The sequence below is a fragment of the Thalassophryne amazonica genome, chromosome 5 (genome assembly GCF_902500255.1).
Source record: "Thalassophryne amazonica chromosome 5, fThaAma1.1, whole genome shotgun sequence".
Lineage (NCBI taxonomy): Eukaryota > Metazoa > Chordata > Actinopteri > Batrachoidiformes > Batrachoididae > Thalassophryne > Thalassophryne amazonica.
Window position 1 is genome coordinate 78,951,959 of NC_047107.1, and position 19,634 is coordinate 78,971,592.

A 19,634-nucleotide genomic window follows, 5' to 3' on the forward strand; every position below is an offset into this window, starting at 1 on the left:
TGGTGTTCTTATTTAGAACTTAAAGACACTGAACACAAGCAGGAAGTGAAGTATGAAAGTGGCATGACTGCTTCCATGCAACATTATTCAGTACTGTGCTTCAGCTCACTCAGCAGTTGAGTGCCATAGGACAGGAAGATTCTCTTTTGAGACTGGAAGGAGTTTATAATCTCTTGGGCTTTGTTTCAAAAACAAACAAACAAAAAAATTATATATATCAACTTCTTTCAGCTTTGAGTGACTTTTCTATTTAGCTCTACTTTTCTGACTCTCCTGCAAACTTTCTCCTCTCTGTGGCTGTGGGATAAATACAACCCCTGGCAAAAATTATGGAATCATCGGCCTCAGAGGATGTTCATTCAGTTGTTTAATTTTGTAGAAAAAAAGCAGATCACAGACATGACACAAAACTAAAGTCATTTCAAATGGCAACTTTCTGGCTTTAAGAAACACTATAAGAAATCAAGAAAAAAAGATTGTGGCAGTCAGTAACGGTTACTTTTTTAGACCAAGCAGAGGAAAAAAAAAATGGAATCACTCAATTCTGAGGAAAAAATTATGGAATCACCCTGTAAATTTTCATCCCCAAATTAACACCTGCATCAAATCAGATCTGCTCACTGACATTGACCCTATGCCATGACATTGACCCTGTGTGTCTTTTTGCAAGGAATGTTTTTGCAGTTTTTGCTCTATGGCAAGATGCATTATCATCTTGAAAAATGATTTCATCATCCCCAAACATCCTTTCAATTGTCCAAAATATCAACATAAACTTGTGCATTTATTGATGATGTAATGACAGCCATCTCCCCAGTGCCTTTACCTGACATGCAGCCCCATATCATCAATGACTGTGGAAATTTACATGTTCTCTTCAGGCAGTCATCTTTATAAATCTCATTGGAAAGGCACCAAACAAAAGTTCCAGCATCATCACCTTGCCCAATGCAGATTCGAGATTCATCACTTAATATGACTTTCATCCAGTCATCCACAGTCCACAATTGCTTTTCCTTAGCCCATTGTAACCTTGTTTCTTTCGTTTAGCTTTTCTGTATGTAAATCCCATTTCCTTTAGGCGGTTTCTTACAGTTCGGTCACAGACGTTGACTCCAGTTTCCTCCCATTCGTTCCTCATTTGTTTTGTTGTGCATTTTTGATTTTTGAGACATATTGCTTTAAGTTTTCTGTCTTGACGCTTTGATGTCTTCCTTGGTCTACCGGTATGTTTGCCTTTAACAACCTTCCCATGTTTGTATTTGGTCCAGAGTTTAGACACAGCTGACTGTGAACAACCAACATCTTTTGCAACATTGCGTGATGATTTACTCTTAAGAGTTTGATAATCCTCTCCTTTGTTTCAATTGACATCTCTCGTGTTGGAGCCATGATTCATGTCAGTCCACTTGGTGCAACAGCTCTCCAAGGTGTGTTCACTCCTTTTTAGATGCAGACTAACGAGCAGATCTGATATGATGCAGGTGTTTTCACCCTTGACCACAAATACATAAGCATTCCAAGCGGCAAATGATAGCTCTCCATAGTTTGTCTGTAACCAAAGTTATACTTGCGCACGCATGCATGCAGTGGTTTTTGTCTTTTCTGCATTCTACCGCAAGCAGGTAGTTTTATTTTTACAGAGCCACAAACAGAAATGGTGGCAGGAGAAAAACGCACTACACTTTTCACTCATGGTAACGGCAACATAACACTTAACCTACATGGTAACAGCAACAGCTAAACCGACTAAACCAATTTAACTACAAAAACACAAATCAATAACACTAACACTGTTAAACTAACATGAACCACAATAATATTTAAACCTCCAAAACCCGAACTTCCATGGTGCACTGCAGCACAATGTCCACTGTTCACTGCAGTTAGGCAATATTGCTAATTTCTCATAAAATATTAGTGCTATCAAGATTCCATTTTCGCAGCAATCATCCTTGATTCAAAATATATAAGCATACCAAACAGCAAATGTCAGCTCTGCCCAGTTTCTCCATGATCGAAGCCATATACACAAACACTGAAGCTACTTGGCTATTTTATATTATATATATATATATATATATATATATATATATATAAATACATAAACACACACACACACACACAGCCTACATAATAATGTGTGTGCGTGTCTGCCAAAATGACCCCAAAAAAGCTAAAATTTTGTTTGCCTGCTCAATTCTACTTTTACCTATAAAATTAAATTCAAAACTGCCCAATTTGGAGAAACTGCCAACACATGACAATCAACTGACCTTGTTCTCCTGTTCTTCTTGATCATTGTTCACAGGGTCCAAGTCCACTACATTAGGTGCATGAAACAGCTCCTCATAAGCATCCATGTGACTGGAACCATGCCCACTATCTCCACTCACACTGCCCAGTTTGTCTGTAACGAGGCATAAGATACAAATATATAATGTACTTTATAAAGACATCTCAATGAAAACGTCCCCTCTTGCTGGAAAGAGAGCAATCAAAACTGAAGTAGTAAAGAGTATATAAAAAAAAATCATTTAAAATTTCTGTCTGTTTCATACATCTCACTTTGAGTGTTCAGACGCAAAGTGAGATGTATGAAGGAGTACTTGAAGATTACCAAGTTGGACCTGTTGCTGATAACAATCTGGATGGTCCTTTTCATCTCTGGTCTGAGGCACACGGCATCCATTTCTTCAAAAAAGATCTGGAGTACCGGTTCGTCTAACCACAATACATGTTTCTACCATGTGATAGTTCCATCCAGATGCATCAAAGCCTAGAAAAGTCAATGGCACTCCTGGACAAAGATAACATTACTCGGGATTGCCACAACAGATCTGAGGTTGATCTGCACGTTGATTTGCCACAGGCTTTACACCAGATGCCCTTTCTCACAGACCTCTACATTACACGGAGAATGAGCAGAGGTGGACTTGAACTTTGAACCCTCTGCACTGGAAAAAAAAAATCTAACTTAACGGCTTACCAATCAATTATACTGCAAGCATACTAATAAGATTTTCATGGAGGCAAAAGAGGAAATATAGCATGGCTTTGAGGGTTGACCACGATTCATGTTCATTAATAAGATGAAAAACTAGACCAATTTTTAAGCTAAATATTGCTGAATGAGTAATGTATTATCCAAGCAGCAATAAAACAAAAAATTAAAATATTAGCAATTGTCAAATTGAACAGTCATGTCACAGGCAGTGGCGGGCACAGCCAACCAAAAACTCACGTTCGATAACCACTAATCCGCTGACTGAGAAGTTAACTTTTATAACGCAAAACCGATAAACTGCTACAAAATTTAGCAGCAGTTACAGCTAACCACTAACTTTTAGCACTGACTCGGTACACTGCCGGCTAGTGATAAGCCAGTTTCAAGTTTATGCACCGCCGAGGCTTCTGAGTAAAGTCAAAGGCAAACATAAACCACAAACAAACAACGATCCAGAGCTTCTGCTTCCACTGTTGCAGGCAGTGTGTATTTGTGAATGTCATTTTTTTCATTTGCAAAAAAAGACATTTGCAAAACTGAAAATTCTGTTCAGAATCAGTCCATTACTTTAATGTCGATAAAGTGTCTGGAATTAGATGTTTATAAATGAAACCATGAGTGAAAAGTGCTTTGCGTTTCATGTCTCCTTCTCACTGTCTGTGTTGTTGCATGTGGAAATTAAATGACTTTTTTTTCCTGGCAACAGCAGCTGGCTGCCGACCCGCCCCTTCTGCTGGGGGAGGACTGTGCTCACAGCGGTCTGACTGTTGCAAAGCACGCAACAGACAAGAACTAACATGTATGATTTTAGGGTTTACAAATGTTTGACTGTTATGTTTTACTCACTATTCAAGCAAAAATAAATAAATAAATAGATAAATGTTAGTGGACTGAACGTTAGCGGAACTAAAACTGAAGTTAATTGGACTGCTGATTGTTCCCAAAATTAGCTGAAAAGCTAATCTGCTAACAAAAAAGTTAGCTTCGCTATTTAGTGGTTGGCGGATCAGCAGAACTGTGCCCACCACTGGTCACAGTGGTGGGCATTAGGACATTGCTCCCACATGTGTCTGCTTACGCTATATGCAGTTGTGGCAGTCAGCTGGAGTGCACCACAGAAAAGCACCTTTTTGAAAACTGTCAATTATGTATTACATTGTTTTACTTAGCAACAAACAAGCATTCATTCCAGAGAAAATTGGACTCATCAGTATTTTATCTTTTCTCTGCTTGGTCTGGGGCACGGTCCCATCAGAACACCTCCTGTGTGTAGGTAGCTGCACCCCTCAAGTCTATTTGAAGTCAAAACACGGACAAAAATTGAATAACCAGGGCCATTTTGGAGGAAAAAAAATTCTCATTTTAACATACTTATGTCAACTAGATGTTCATGGACTTTCATTATGCCATTTATGGTATCAGTATAATTATACATAAAACTGTAAAGACAAATTATGTTGCAGTTAATCATGGGAAAGAACATATTCGTCCTTAACTATATGCACACAAGTTTGGTTGTAGCAATGCCATGTACATCTTACAAGGCGTACAGAATCATCAACGAACATTTTTTGTGAACCATCCAAACTGAAAACCTAATGTTATATACCCACCGGGCTTTGATAGGTTATCATCATCAGCTGCCAGAAGAGCGTACAGAGGTAGTGGAGGGATGGAGCTAATCTCTGTGTAATCTGGGAGCGAGTCCTCTCCTTTGCTGAACATCTTCCTATCCCTGGCTGTGCTGCCTCCTGCGCTAATGGTTCGAGTGCGTGCACGTCTTTCCTGATTATTGGCACAGTCTTTAAGAGCCACAATTTCTCCAGCAATACATTTCACAAGGTGAGAGAGGATGGCTTTAGCACGGTGAACCTTAAGACACACATTGCACACAAAATTATTTTACTTGTTTGTTCTTTTTCAAATTCATGTATCTTCCTTATATTACCAGCAAACTATGTTAATGTCATGACTACAGTCTCCTTTCAGAAGCAGAGTACAAAACAAATTAATTCAAATAAAACCTAATTCATTTACATTTAATTAGCTTACCTTCCCCAGATCCATGAGCTCCAGCAGCTGCACAGGGTGGTACTGTGGCAGTATGGGAAAGAGTTGATGAGCAGCTTCAAACAGCCCAGAATCCTCCATCTCTTCAGGCAAGTCAAAAGCTGTTCTTTTCCCACTGAGTTTCTGAGCTAAACTCATCATGGATCTTGTGAGGGCCCTTTTGGGAGGTGCCAATGATGACGTCTGCACTCCGGGGGTAAATCCTTCTTCCTGACACTGTCTGACAGCAGACACAATGGAGGAGACACTACTGCCCATGTCTGTGTCTTGGGTGATAGCTGCATTAGATTTGAGTGGTGCTGGAGGCTGCCACTGTGAGTAGACATGCATTTCACAGTCCATGCCTACCACCAAGATACCATCTCGAACCCAAGAGAGAGAGACTGGAATGGGTAATGAGCCTTCAACAGAGGAAACCAAATCAACTGACCGAAGGAGAACCAGGTGAGATGACCTTTGGTTTCTAGTGCCATAAGATGATAGCCCGAGTTCCGGAGGCTTACCAGAGACATAGCCAAACATATAAATTTTTGTCCCAATACCAACAGTGAGAATGTGTGAGCCATTCTCCTGGGAAACCCAATCCAAATGAACCAGGCTTCTATTTGCAGAACCAAAACAGTTGTCATAAGGTAAAAAGAAGTCTGTGGTATGGTTAACTGTTTCATCTGTGCTGTCCAAGACTATGGTTTGTTCTAGAATCCACTGTAAACCACCTGTGGACTCACACTGGAAAATGCTAACATGGACCAAAGGCTCTCTTGTGTTTGGAGGGTTAGGACCTGGAGTAAGATTTGGGCTGTTGTGTGAAGTGAGGGCTGGAATCCATTGCATGGTGGAGCTGTGGTCATGTAGCTGAGGGTTGGAAGTCAAACTTAAAGGTGAGTCAAAGTACAACTGGGGTGTTGAGATCAGAGGAATATTTGGTATCTGCTTGAAGGCCACTGCAATTCGACCTGTGTGACAGCAGCTGACTACAACTGGCTGACCTGGCACGCTTATTACACTGCTATTGGGAAGTCCCTCCTCCACCAGGAGAGGCCACTCCTCCCACTGATAAAGCAGCTTTTCCATACAAGAGAGATCTGACCCCATGACGGTGCACTTCCAGAAGCGCACTTTGCCGTCAGAACAGGAAGTGGCAAGAAGGTAAGGTACGGGGCCAGCTGGCATTGAACATGATGCACTCAGATGACCTAGGAGGAGAGTTCACAATTAATAAGGAGTTACTGGCAGACATCATTACGTAAGACCTTCTCTGCTCCATTTTATTTTTAAAATATAATATTTCATCAAGACTTAATATTTCCGTGAATTTCATTGAAAACAGACCGACTTCATCAAGATGAACTCCTGAAGAAATGTTGGTGACTAACAACTAAAAATGTTTTATTTTATTTATTCTGGATCGAAGCTGTGAGTTCTGTGCAACTTCTTAGGTCTGTTATACTTGTTTTTGTAGTCAACAGTCTGCCCATTCTCCAAGTAAATGTGGAGTTGTGTAAGGAAGCGTATCCAGTGCCAGTGGTGGGCACAGATAACCAAAAAATTAACTTCGATAACAGATAATCAGATAACTGAAAAGTTATCTTTGATAAAGATAAAACGATAAACCACCCAAAAATGTATCGGAAGTTACAGATAACCAATAAATTCCAGCATTGTCTCTGGTATAGTTGCAACTACTAACATGCTGATTTTGAGCTTTAACACCGGGATCGCTTCTGGAAGCATCAAAAGCAACAACAGACCCAAACAACGAGTCAGCATGTCCGTCTTTCAGCGTCCAGCTCCCTGCTGGAAGCTCCAGTTTATTACATGGCTTCCAGCACAGGTGCAACTGAGAAGAGCCAGAAAGCTCAACTATAACCAATTACAGCGCTGCCATCAGGCCGAGGTCTTGGAAAATAAAGCCCTCCTGAGTTATGGCTTGGTGTATAAATAAAATTAATACTGATAGAATAACTCAATTAATGTTAATTCTGTCATTTGTGCAAAGTTAAGCTATAGCATATCTTTTAATGTTGAATAATGCACTAATTCTGAAGTTTTGTAACAAACACAGACAGATGGCATTCTGGGTAAAATGTGCATCCGCTACACTGATTGGTTGATTAATTCTATGTAAACCAGCACGTTAATGTGAGGTGTGTCATGTGTTGGTGTTTACAGATAAATGTGCTTTTGTAAAATATGCCATTTTTATTTGTAAAAAAAAAAAAAAAAAAAAAAAAGCCAAGTTGTAATCAGATAACTGTCTGATATAACCGGTGTCAAAATAAATAGGACGCTGCCAACTAGTGGTGCCAGTGTGTGTTTTGGCCCTTTTCCAGCTGATTTTTCATTCATGTGAGAATTTTCTGGATAGCACCAAGTTTCAGGTTATTCGCGCGTCCTGTATCGTTTAGTATACATGGAGTAACGAGCTGCATTTAACATCTCACGACCACCTCCAGATTGCCGATCGTATGGTCAGATGAAAATCAAACCTGTTTGATATTCTTGTGCCTGTGCAAACACCGCAGAGCTGTCTTGTAATGGTTTTTTTTTTTTTGTTGTGTTTTTTTTTTTTTTTTTTAACTTTGATGTCTCCCATCAAGAGTTTTTGTAAGTTAAGTTTGAAAAAAAAAGCTTCTGTTCACGTCGAATCCGATGTGTGGTTTTTGAACGTACAATGTGTGTGAGAAAATAAATCGGGCGCTGTGAACTTTTACACCGTGCGGTTCTGTGGTACAGTGTCTGTTCAGCGTCTGAGCACTGTCATGAACACTACTGGTCAGTAGATGGCAGTAGAGACCTTGAAAACTTGCCAAAACTAAATTCTAGATAATCTGTGTTGCTACTTGCTATGTTTAAGATACGTGGAATTTAATAAAAGCAAATACAAAAACAACGTCTATGAACCCAGAGAATATATCCACGAGAGTTTTAGGCACTAGAGTTTAATGCTGTTGTCCTGATCAGAGTGTCTCAAATGCATTCTCCTGTCATGAACGTACTGAGATTACCCTATCCTACCCATAATGCACTGCTGGGCACAGCATGTGCTCACTAAAACCTTAAAAATTAGCGCATTACTTCAAAACTAAAACATATATCTGATATTTTTACTTTATAAAACTTCAGAAGTGACTTTAATTTAAATAACTTGTCCGAAATAAGTTTGGTTAAAATTTGAACCATAAGTTAAAAATGTATGCCTCTGGATGACTTGGGTGATATTGGCCACGTATCAGTATGGTTTTGAAAGAAATGTTTCTTTTTTTTGGTGGCCAGTTCTCCTTTGCCTGCAGAGGATAGAGTGGTTTCTTATAGACTGTTTGTAGAGTGTAGAACTGCACGTGTTCACCTTTGTTTACCAAGTTAACGGTCTAAAAATTCATTCATTCATTCATCCATCTTCTACCGTTTAGTCCAATTAAGGGTGGCGGGGGGCTGGAGCCTATCGGACAAAAATTCATCGGAAGATAATTAGTCCGATAATGGTTTTCAAAGTTTTCTGAAAAGATAATCCGATAATGAAAACTTTGTCTTCGATAATTATCGGCTATCGGATTATCGGAAGTGTGCCCACCACTGTCCAGTGCCAATTCAACATGTAAATCCACCTCAGATTTGCTGTGGCAACCCTGAGTGAAAAACAAGGGAGAAGCCCAAGGGACTTACTTAACATTACTAGTGTGTGCTTCTTTTGGTATTAAAGTGAATTTCTTTGAACCAATATTTCTCAGAGTTGACAGGAATATATTGCAAATACAGCAATTGTAGATTGCAATGCTGCAATTTAAAACCAGTTTTCAGCATTAAATACATGAATATTAGATGACAGTGGTTGCATAGTTAACTACTTGTATATGGATTTCAAGGGGCAAACCGCAATGTGTAACGCTGTTACACTGCATTACAATAATACATTTATGATACAGCAGTATTGCATATCATATCCTATACATTTCAGAACAGTAGCTTCACACACTCATCTTCAACCTCTTATCCAAGATCAGGTCAGAGGTGACTTGAGCCCATCCCTGCAGTCACAGGGCCTGAGACAGGGTACACTTTGGACAGGACGCCAGTGTGTCGCAGAGCCAGATATAGACAAAAATACATTCGCACCTGGACGCACACCTACGGGCAATTTTAAATTTTCCAATCCACCTGACCTGCAGGATGTGGGAGAAAACCCATGCAAACACGGGAGAACATGCAAACTCCACAGAGAAAGGCCACAGGTGGGAATTGATCCCATGACCTTCTTTCTGTGAAGCAACAGTGCTAACCACTAAGCCACAAAACATGACTGATTTTTTTTTTTTTTTTTACTTTAAATTTGATGTAATTTAAATTTGTGCTAATGTGCCCATTGTTACTCAAAATGTTCCATTTACCAGTAACTGTAAAATGTGCACTTTACATATAGTGTATTAGTAAATCCCTCATTACCTGTTTATGATTGAAAACAGGTGCACCGAACAATGCAAAGTTTCTCAAACAACAGTAATTTGTTATTTCTTTATGATTAAAATAAATAATTCTGTCCCGTGTCTCACTGCCAAACAAAGTTCATGAACACGTTTGTATGCATGTTTGCTTGACACTGTTCCTCACCTGCTGAGGGTGTAACACAAAGGACCTCCACGCCTGCAGGCAGCACCAATTCCTGGCTGTATAACCTGCGTGTCGTGAGGCTGAGACGACATGTACTCTGCAGATTAGAGGTGCATGGCTTACTCTTCTGAGGTACTGAGGGACCCAATGTGTCAAAGTTAAATTGAGAGTTGTTCTCAGCCTTTTGTGTCAAGTGCTCTTCTGCAGGGACACAAACAAGGCGACAGAAATGGTTTTTAGGAAAACAAGATTTTTTTCCTAGCATATTCAACATTAACATAAGACTTTGTGACAGGCATTGTATATATTCTAATGTCTTTAAGAAGAGAATATATACATATACATTTTGGGAAGACATAAATGCCTTAAAAGATAACTACATATGACTTAATAAAATTACAACAACAACAACTATGGATATCGATCATAACTTTTTTAGGCAGTGGGCACGAAACTGATCAAATATTCAATACTGAGTAAATATTTGATGTAAATAAATGGTAAATGGACTGCTTTTATATAGTGCTTTTCCATCTGCAATTATGCCTCATATTCACCCCGATGTCAGGGTGCTGCCATGCAAGGCGCTCACTACACACCGGGAGCAATAGGGGATTAAAGATCTTGCCAAAGGGCCCTTAGTGATTTTCCAGGCAGGTGGGGATTTGAACCCATGATCTTCTGGACTCAAGCCCAACACCTTAACCACTAGACCATCACCTCACCCAAGTGTAGTTTGTCAGGGGCAACACAGGAGGCAGAGATTATGTTGGGTTACTTTAGAAAGTGGACAAAGATTACTGGTTCTTTCAAGGATTTTTTTTGGAAAAAATCTGGCCTGAAGATGGCAGTAAGTAGGGTGACCTGCTTGCCTACATTTCTGCGACAAAGCAGCCCAACGCCGCCAGAGTTACTGACCAAAATCCAGCTGATTACAACAAGATTTTGTTGACTCAAGATGGACCACTAAATCCAGCAAAAACTGATTCAGACTAGTGGACGAGTAACAAAGATGACTGGTGAGAAAGAAAACACTGGTGCAGTAATATTAGCGTGTAATGTTTTCTAGCTAAAATTAAACACAAAGTTTATATCAACATTTTCTAATGTTCTGAGAAATCCACCAGGATTTGGAGACATAAGACTACGACTATGTTTTGACATTAGGGAGTGAGATTTACTGCGTAGCACCTCCTGCTGGCCACTATTACATGCGCATGTTTGGTGTAAAAAAAAAAAAAAAAAAAAAAAAAAAAAAATTCACAGTAAATACAGTCTGAGTCAAATATATGCAGTAAATGGATAAATGTCATAATTTAAACTACTGGTGTGGTGGAATGGTGAGGTTTTAACCAACACCCCGACACGTCGGACATCTTTCTGTGATTCTGAATTGAAAAACTTGACACAGAGCCCTGCAGCGGCACTGGCTTTCTCTCAGATGCAAGACAAACTGCTTTCAGCTGTAACAAGTCACTAATTGTTGATCTCTAAAAAAAAAAAAAGGACACGTGAAGGTGGAACCAGTGGGTCAATACATGCAGCGCTGCAAAAATAAACTGTCATGTTGGCCTATCACCCATTATATATGGCCCATAGAGGTATCTGCAAAAATGCAAAAATATCGGCGCCGATAATCAGCCAGGCCGATAATCAGTCGACCCCTACCTGGAATCAGTATCATGACTGCATTCTTTTATATTGCAAACAAATTAGAGGACGCACTGCCATGGTTAACATTTCACAGAATATTCCCAGTAACTGTATGAGTATTTATGAGTAATTTTGTTGGAAATTTTTTTATCAAACATATAATGAATACTTTTTACAAATACTTTTTACTAACACGTCACCGGTAAAACTCAATTTGCGACCGTAAAATCCAGCATAAACGTCCGCAAATCAGACACAACAGTGTTATTCCCTAAATACTCAGTTTGTCCAGTCTGGTTTACACTTACTGAAAATATTTTTAAACGCCAGTGGATGCACTTAGAGTGCAACCAGAAAAATGGCTGACTGCAAATCTCTTCAAAATGAGGCTAATAATAATTATGTGTCCCGCACAGCGGCGGTGGGAAAAACAAGTAACTCAGGAAAGCTGGAGACCATTTATCAACTTGGTGATGGAACACAATTTATAAACGTGCTTGTCTGGAAGTAGTTAACTGTGCTTCTGTGGCTACAAAAAAAAAAAAAAAAAACAACGAAAACAACCCTTACCCATAGTAACAGGCCGGGCTGCAAGATTGAGATGCCACATGTGGAGGAACGAGCGACCTGTGGGAGTCAATTCTACTACCACTAGGTAAAAACGAGCAGAGAAAGCTGGTTCGCCCGAGGCTGCAATCAAGCACACAGACACTGTAATTAATGTAATGTGCCTCTTACACAACCTAAAAATATTTTCATGCTAAAGCACCATGTTACATTTTCAATGTTTTTTTGTTTTGTTTTTCTATCAATACCAGGGTGAGACGTGTCTGGAGTGTCTTGTGCCTTCTCTCTTGTCTCACTGCCAAGGATAAGTTCCTCTTCAAATACATGTAGGAGCTGTGTCTCCTTCCCCTGCTGAAGAGAATGAAGCAACAATTATTTAGTTACAAGAAAAGTATTTGTTTTATTCACTGAAGAATATATGCAGACTGGCAAACACACTGTAAGACTTAATGAAACCAAAAATGATTTCATCTTAAGGTGTTTTAGAAAAACAGAATAATTTCCCCCTTTTTCATAACAGACATCACACATGGATATGTAAGGTCCAGAATATGCCAAAACATCTCTCTTAAACTGAATTCACTTAATACACTTAAGTGGTAAGTTTATACAGTTTTTATTTTATTTAGATGTCGAAGTTCAGCAAACTCCATCTCACAAATGTAATGGTATATGCTTAAATGTGTCATACTTACAAATTCAGTAATGGCATCCAGTTCGATAATACAGCCTGGTTTTGCTGTGGATTGTTGACTGATTATGTTGAACACCTCTCCAACATATTTCTAAAATAAAATGAAGGCAGCAGTTTCCCATGAAAATATGTAGCTGGTATGCCAAATGTAGTTTGACATACAACTTTTCAAAAAACTGAGGGATTATGGCCTGATGAAAATCATGAGCCGTTTGCAAGCACACACACATATATACATACCAGGGTTCTCACAGCATAGGGGAGAACTTAGCATGGCTATGCTGCACAATGAGTACTACAGGCGTGAAGTATTGTAGGAGTGTCCAGGCGCATTCCCCTGGAAATTCTGACATTCATAATCCTCTGACACATTACTTCCTGCATTTTGAGAGCCCAATTTTGCGAAGTAAAGCATAAGTTTTTATCTTTCTTACAACCTTACTTTAGGGCCCGGTCACACGGCGATAGCTGAATGAAGAAAAAAGTCACAAATCGTCGAGAAAAGGTAGACGAATGAGGCTGCACTTCTCCCAACACCGGAAAACCTGCAAATCAAGAGCGCATAAAGGAACATAACAAAACCAAAACTAACAAAAGTAAAATGAAGTGAACGACGACTTTGACACTTTAAACAAAATCAAAATGAAACATTCACGATGACGTGACTTGACAGCGGGTATCAGAATGAGCGCCAGCCTGTGATCATGTCTGCAGCCTGTGCTCTGCAGCACTTGCAAGTGCGAGATCTGGTTGTCTTGACAACAAGTTTGTCTTCACAACAACATGTGGGCACACGCATGTTCCAGCCGTCTGACAGAGAGAAAGTAGTTTTCATTGAACTGTTTAGAAAGTGTTAATTGTTTAAACAAGCGATCCCATGATCATTTGTGGAACAGCGCACAGACGTTCCAGCCGTCTGTGGCTGAAAAGGCTGTGTGCACATGTACACTCCAGCCATCTGTGGCTGAAAAGGCTGTGTGCACATGTACACTCCAGCCATCTGTGGCTGAAATGTGTAAACAGTTAAAGTAGTTGATAAAATGTTCTTGCCCCTCGTTGTTCTGTATGACAACGGTACTTTTCATCCCACACATGGACGAGTCACGTTCAGCTAGTCGGATCTTTAGTTACTGATCCGTTCAGATATTGTCAATGTTTATGCAAGATGTCAGACTTAGAAGGTTGGATGAAGTTGTACGACAATCAAACAAAGCTGACGATACGCGAACTACACAAACGATGAGGAACAGTTAAGACAGAAAGTAAAACGAATACTGATGAATTGAGGTTGTCGTGGCGATTTGTTCACATTTTTCAACAGTTTGAAAAGTCTGATGATGTGCCAGCTACAGGAACAAAACTGGATGACGGTTAAATGATGTCTCCAAAAGTCAACGGAAATCCAGATTTCTTGTTTCATTTTGGCTTCGGTGTCCTTCGTTAGTGCCGTGTGACCAGGGCTTTAAAGCTAAAAGAAATGAGGCATCAGTCCAAAATACAGAAGAGTGTAGAAATGCGTGTCAGAGGAACATCAGAACTGCTAATTTATACGTAAGTTTTCTAAAGAAAATGCTTACAATTTTTTCTTTTTACTTCTAGATTAAATTCATATTACTGTACATTTTGTAATTAAAAACATTTCTTACATTAGAAAACTTCTTTAGAAATCTTTGATGCTCATCTGTAATTTAAAATCATAACTTATCTATGGGGGAGGTAATAGTCTAGTGGTTAAGGCACTGGGTTTGAGACCAGAAGATCCTCGGGTCAAATCCCAGCCTGAGTGGAAAATCACTGCCCAAGGGCCCTTGGGCAAGGCCTTTAATTCCCTATTGCTCCTGGTGTGTAGTGCGCGCCTTGTATGGCGGCACCCTCACATCGGGGTGAATGTGAGGCATAATTTGTAAAGCGCTTTGAGCGTCTGATGGAGATGGAAAAGCACTATACGAGGTCTATTAGAAAAGTATCCGACCTTATTATTTTTTTCAAAAACTATATGGATTTGAATCACGTGTGATTACATCAGACATGCTTGAACCCTCGTGGGCATGTGAGAGTTTTTTCACGCCTGTCGGTTACGTCATTCACCTGTGGGCAGTCTTTGAGTGAGGAGTCGCCCACCCTCTCGTCATTTTTTTCATTGTTTAGAAATGGCTCAGAGACTGCTGCTTTGTTTGATCAAAATTTTTTCAAAACTGTAAGGCACAACTGAGTGGACACCATTCGATAAATTCAGCTGGTTTTCGGTAAAAATTTTAAAGGATGATGAGAGATTTTGGTCTGGTAGTGTCGCCGTAAGGATGGCCCACGGCGCCTGACGGCAATCTGCACTTCGAGGCGGCAGCGTCTCGCCGTTTCAAGTCAAAACTTCCACATTTAAGGCTCTGTTGACCCAGTAAGTCGTCAGAGAACAGAGAACTTTCAGAAGAAGTCGGCATGAGGAGATTATTCGGACATTCCATTGTTAACGGACATTTTGTAATGAAAGAATGTGCGGGCAGAGAGACATCTTGGATGGTTCCCCATTTTCCTCTCGCAACATGCCTCACGGTTCGACCAAAAGTTCTTTTCCCTGGTTACGTCGAACTCCTCCCACACCCGCTGCTTTGCCTCCCTCACAGCTGAGACTGCTGCCCTTTGGGCCCGTCTGTACCTTGCAACTGCCTCCACAGTCCTCCAAAATAACATATCCTCAGATGACAGCTCTGCCCCTCTCTTTACCAAAGTGCCCAGAACATGCGGCCTCAGATCAGATGATACAATCACAATAGATCGATAATCTCACACACCCACCCACACACACACCCCTAAGAATATTTTGCCATATTCCTCTTTTCAGTATGAAGTTATAACCATAACTGAGTTGATCATATTTACACCTCCCACTTGCTATTTTAAATCAATCTATCCATCCATCTATAACTGAGTGTGCAGAAAAGGAGACATTACAATGCTGCCTAACCTCATACAAAACTTCTCTGTGTTTGATAATGCGAGTTATTAACTTACTGATATCTCAGGATTGGAAAGTTCACTCAGGAGTTTCTTAGCTTCAATCACAGCCTGATAGAGTCTGAGTGACTGACCATCACTTGCCACAAAGCATGCACTGGGAGAGTTACAGTACACACCTAAAGAAAGGGAGAGGAAAAAGCTGTTGTGATATTCTGTACTCTTCTTTCCTTCTTCTAAAATAAACAATACACACTGACACAGAGAAATAATGCTTTCATTGTAACTAGTCAGGGATAAGATCATCTGAAATGAAGGGGGGGGAACAAATTGTTTTATTGTATGATCAAGAAATCTTTATTAGCAACATCCTGTTTGGACACTTTAACAGACTGTTTGAATTTCATAGCATTGATAGCTGTGAGTGTGACACACACACACTATTACTCAGATGGGAACTTAAGTTATTCAAGGTACCATACGGAAATTTTGGGTTATTCACAAAAACTGTAACTTCCCCTTATTTGTATTGTAAAAAGCAAAGATAATTACAAAAAGACAGATTAGATAAAAACACTTACCGAGACAGTTGCTGGGGATAAGTGTGGGCAGCCAGGCGACATTCGCAAAGGCTGATGCATGGAGAGAATTGATCCTGGCTAACTCAGAGACGCCACCTGACAAAGACAGTGGTCCCACAGGGTCCACTCTCCACAAGATGAGTTCACTGTAAATAGCATTTGGATCTTGGGATACTATGCCCAGGGATATCGGGCAGCATCGTGATTTGTGAGGGAGCGGCGTTGAACGAGCATGGGAGATGCTTGCGGGAGCAAGTATGCCATCTGCTTCTGGTGTCTTCAAAGCATTGTGGTGTGAAGTAGTGAGGAGGAGAGGCAGTAATGAGTGACAGGCCAGGTCATTGAGGTGGAAGCGGTGCCCACAATACCGTGATTTATGAGAGACACTGAGTACTGTGGAGAAAGCAGAGTCCTCTGCAAAGCTCACTGCCCACTGATTAAGAGAACCATCAGCATGTTTGGAGATCATAAGGACATTGGGAGTAAAAATACTTAGTCGAAGGCTACTGCTGGGTGCTGCCCTTCCTTGACCGCCATAGCTAATAAGAGCAGATTTGGTTCGAGGCAAAGTACTTCCAGGTGGCCGCTGTCTGCCGTGCTGGATGGCGAGATCCACATTCTTGTTGCAGGCATACATCACCACACTATGGCTCAGAGAGATTGCATCTCCAGTAGGGAATGCTACAGGGATACGTGATACAAATGACACCTGGGGGGGATACAAGTAAAATAAAAGAAATAACAATGTGTGATGAGGGGACTTAATTTGTTCTGAGTAAAAGCACAGCTAAATTCAATCAACTGTTACTTTTGCTAGCAGTCCTGCATCATCACTTCTGCACAAAGATACAGGTGGCAACTGTGTTCTTTAATTTATATAGTTCATCTAGTAATTCCACTTTTTCTCACAGAACCTGAAAATTTTATTATTAATGATAATAATATATCAAAGGCACTGTAAATTTTACATTAAGCCACACACAATTAGAATGTTACTGCATGAACGACTGGGTGAAAACCCATTGTAATATGACAGTTAAAACTACTGAAATTATAAACTAATATGCCCACAGTGTGAATGAAAACATATTCCATGAAAAAGTGTCCAATGGAGAAATATTTTAACCCTTTAGTTAAACGCGATTGGATTATAAACTAAAAATAAAATGGGCACTACTAAGGTAAGTAACACCTCGGACAGGTTGAGTAGAGCAACAAACAAAAAAACAAAATAAAGCTGAAAACCTGCATAGCTCTGGCCCATGAAAACAGAGTTTAATGTGTTGATTACTGACAATGGCAAAAGCTGACATTTTAATCAAAATTTCAACTAGATTACAGAATAATGTACCTGCGCTTGTCTGAACATGCCTGGATAGTATTCATCCAACCAATCCACGTTCCACACCAGAAGAGAGCCATCCATAGGATGGATGCTGAACAACATGTCTGCGCCTTTATTCCACTCCTCTAATAAGACCTCTACCTGGTGCTCCACTGCTGCCAAGGGAAACTGCACAGATGCAGGCTCAGGTACTTGGGTGTCACTTGAAGCAGGCCTGCTACCATTATCTTCAAAGTCATCTTCAGGCTCTGCAAGACAATGTAGATAATGGAGCACTGGACTGAAATCCTCTTATGCTCCGATGTTATTCAAAATTTAAATGGAAGATAAAATGCATAGTCCTACTGACCTGTAGCACTAGAAAAAAGATGAGAGGCAACACTATTTTACCTTCATCTTGGGTTGCACTTGGGTTAGCAACCACATACTGCAATAAGACCTTTCTTAGCAAAGATATTTTTATTTAGCTGTCAGGGCCCAATCACAGGACCATTGGAATCACACGGTCCCCTCTTATCATCAACAACACAATGAACAAAGAGCCCCAACTGAATGGGAAAGCGTGTCCAAATGTTTGACTGGTAGTGTTCAATACGCAGTGGTAGAAACAGATTGATAACTGATCTGGTCTAAAGCAGATGATAAATGAAAACAACCATGGTAAACTTAAATCACATGCAAAAAGTGCAACAGAAAGTTCTTTCATCACATCATGTTCAGTCTTGAGGAAAAACAAAAACACAAATACACTGATTGTGCTGGCAGCTTCTTTGAATAAGTCACATGTATTTTAGATAAGTCAAAATGCACAAAATCATTCATTGCTGAATGCATGTTCAAAGTATTTTTAAAGAGCTACAGATAATAAATTTTTTATAAAGTACTTTAAATGAAGAAAAAAGGCAACAGCATCCTGAAACTAACTCCAGAATAACATTAAACAAAGATCCCTATATCACAGAGTAAAAACATAAAACAATTTTGTATAAACAAAATAATTAAGAGGTAAACCCATTAAACTAATGATCAGCAATAGAAAATAAATAGGTTTTAAGATGAGTCTTGAAAGAGTCAATGGAAGTTGCTATTCAAATCCAAGAGGCAGGCTATTCCACAAGGTTGGACCACGGCAAGAAAAAGCTCTAAAAGCTGCCGACTTCTTTTTAAACCCTGGGACACAGAGCAGGTCAGTACCCAGCAGCCACAGGGTACGAGCACGCACACACTGTACGGCTTAACAAGTTCAGCAAGATAAGGGTGCATGACCATTTAGAGCCTTATAAGTCAGCAACAAAACATTGTAACCGGAGAACCCCACGGCAGAGAGGAGGACGAGTACAGGATAAAATTAAAAAAGTTGATCAACCGCTGCAAGGAGTTACAGGAATGGGTAGTGGAAACTAGCCTTCTGCCTCAATGATGTTTTGCTTTTATTGGGCACAATGAGCTGCATTAATTTGGTTGTTTGCAATTTTTCTGTTAGCCGTCAGCAGCTGCGTGTTTATCTCATTTTGCATTTCTGTACTCTGCGATGACGGAATAGTCACAGCAGATGAACACCCTATAGAGGCTTTGCATGTGACGTCACAGGCCACGTGCAGGGCGGTACCACCCACAGCTGCAGGTCAAGTTTAGCCAGTCATAATAGACTTGGCTGTGTAAACAAGCCATCTCAACTTGTCTTTCCTGTTTTTCACCGTTTTCCCACCATTACACTATGGGTAGGGTTAGAAATAGTCAAATAAAAAAAATTACGTATCACTAAAATATTACTCATTTCGTTCTCTAAGTTCGACTGGACCGTGGAGAGAGACAAAAAAAAAAGTCAGCTGAGTTTTTTCCACAATACTACACCAGCGTACACAAAATTCAGTAAAGTTAATGATGAAAATCATCAGTACGGGTAGAATTAAAGTAAAATACAAAAGCAGAGTCATGAAAACATTACTCATTTCGTTCCTTATGGAAGCCACACAAAAAAGAGGCGGCGAACGAGTTTAATTCCACAATTTCATACCAGCGTACAGAAAATTCAGTAAAGTTAATGATGAAAATTATCAGTAAGGGTAGAGTTAGAAAGAGTAAAAAAAAAAAAAAAAAAAAAGTGGTGATAATAATGTCCTCCAGCTACAAACAAAGAAAGGAACACGTCCGGTG

At 40.0% G+C, this 19,634-nt stretch overlaps 1 protein-coding gene across 1 annotated transcript in view; it reads right to left on the minus strand.

Annotated features, from left to right (window-relative positions):
* Positions 1-19,634, minus strand: part of LOC117510773 (dmX-like protein 1) — a 196,497-nt gene that overhangs the window by 109,873 nt on the left and 66,990 nt on the right. Inside the window, 10 exon segments of the mRNA XM_034170628.1 lie at positions 2,277-2,410; positions 4,621-4,879; positions 5,060-6,273; positions 9,686-9,886; positions 11,909-12,028; positions 12,154-12,256; positions 12,601-12,690; positions 15,609-15,730; positions 16,133-16,841; positions 17,484-17,725. Of these exon segments, the coding sequence (XP_034026519.1) occupies positions 2,277-2,410; positions 4,621-4,879; positions 5,060-6,273; positions 9,686-9,886; positions 11,909-12,028; positions 12,154-12,256; positions 12,601-12,690; positions 15,609-15,730; positions 16,133-16,841; positions 17,484-17,725 (3,194 nt within the window).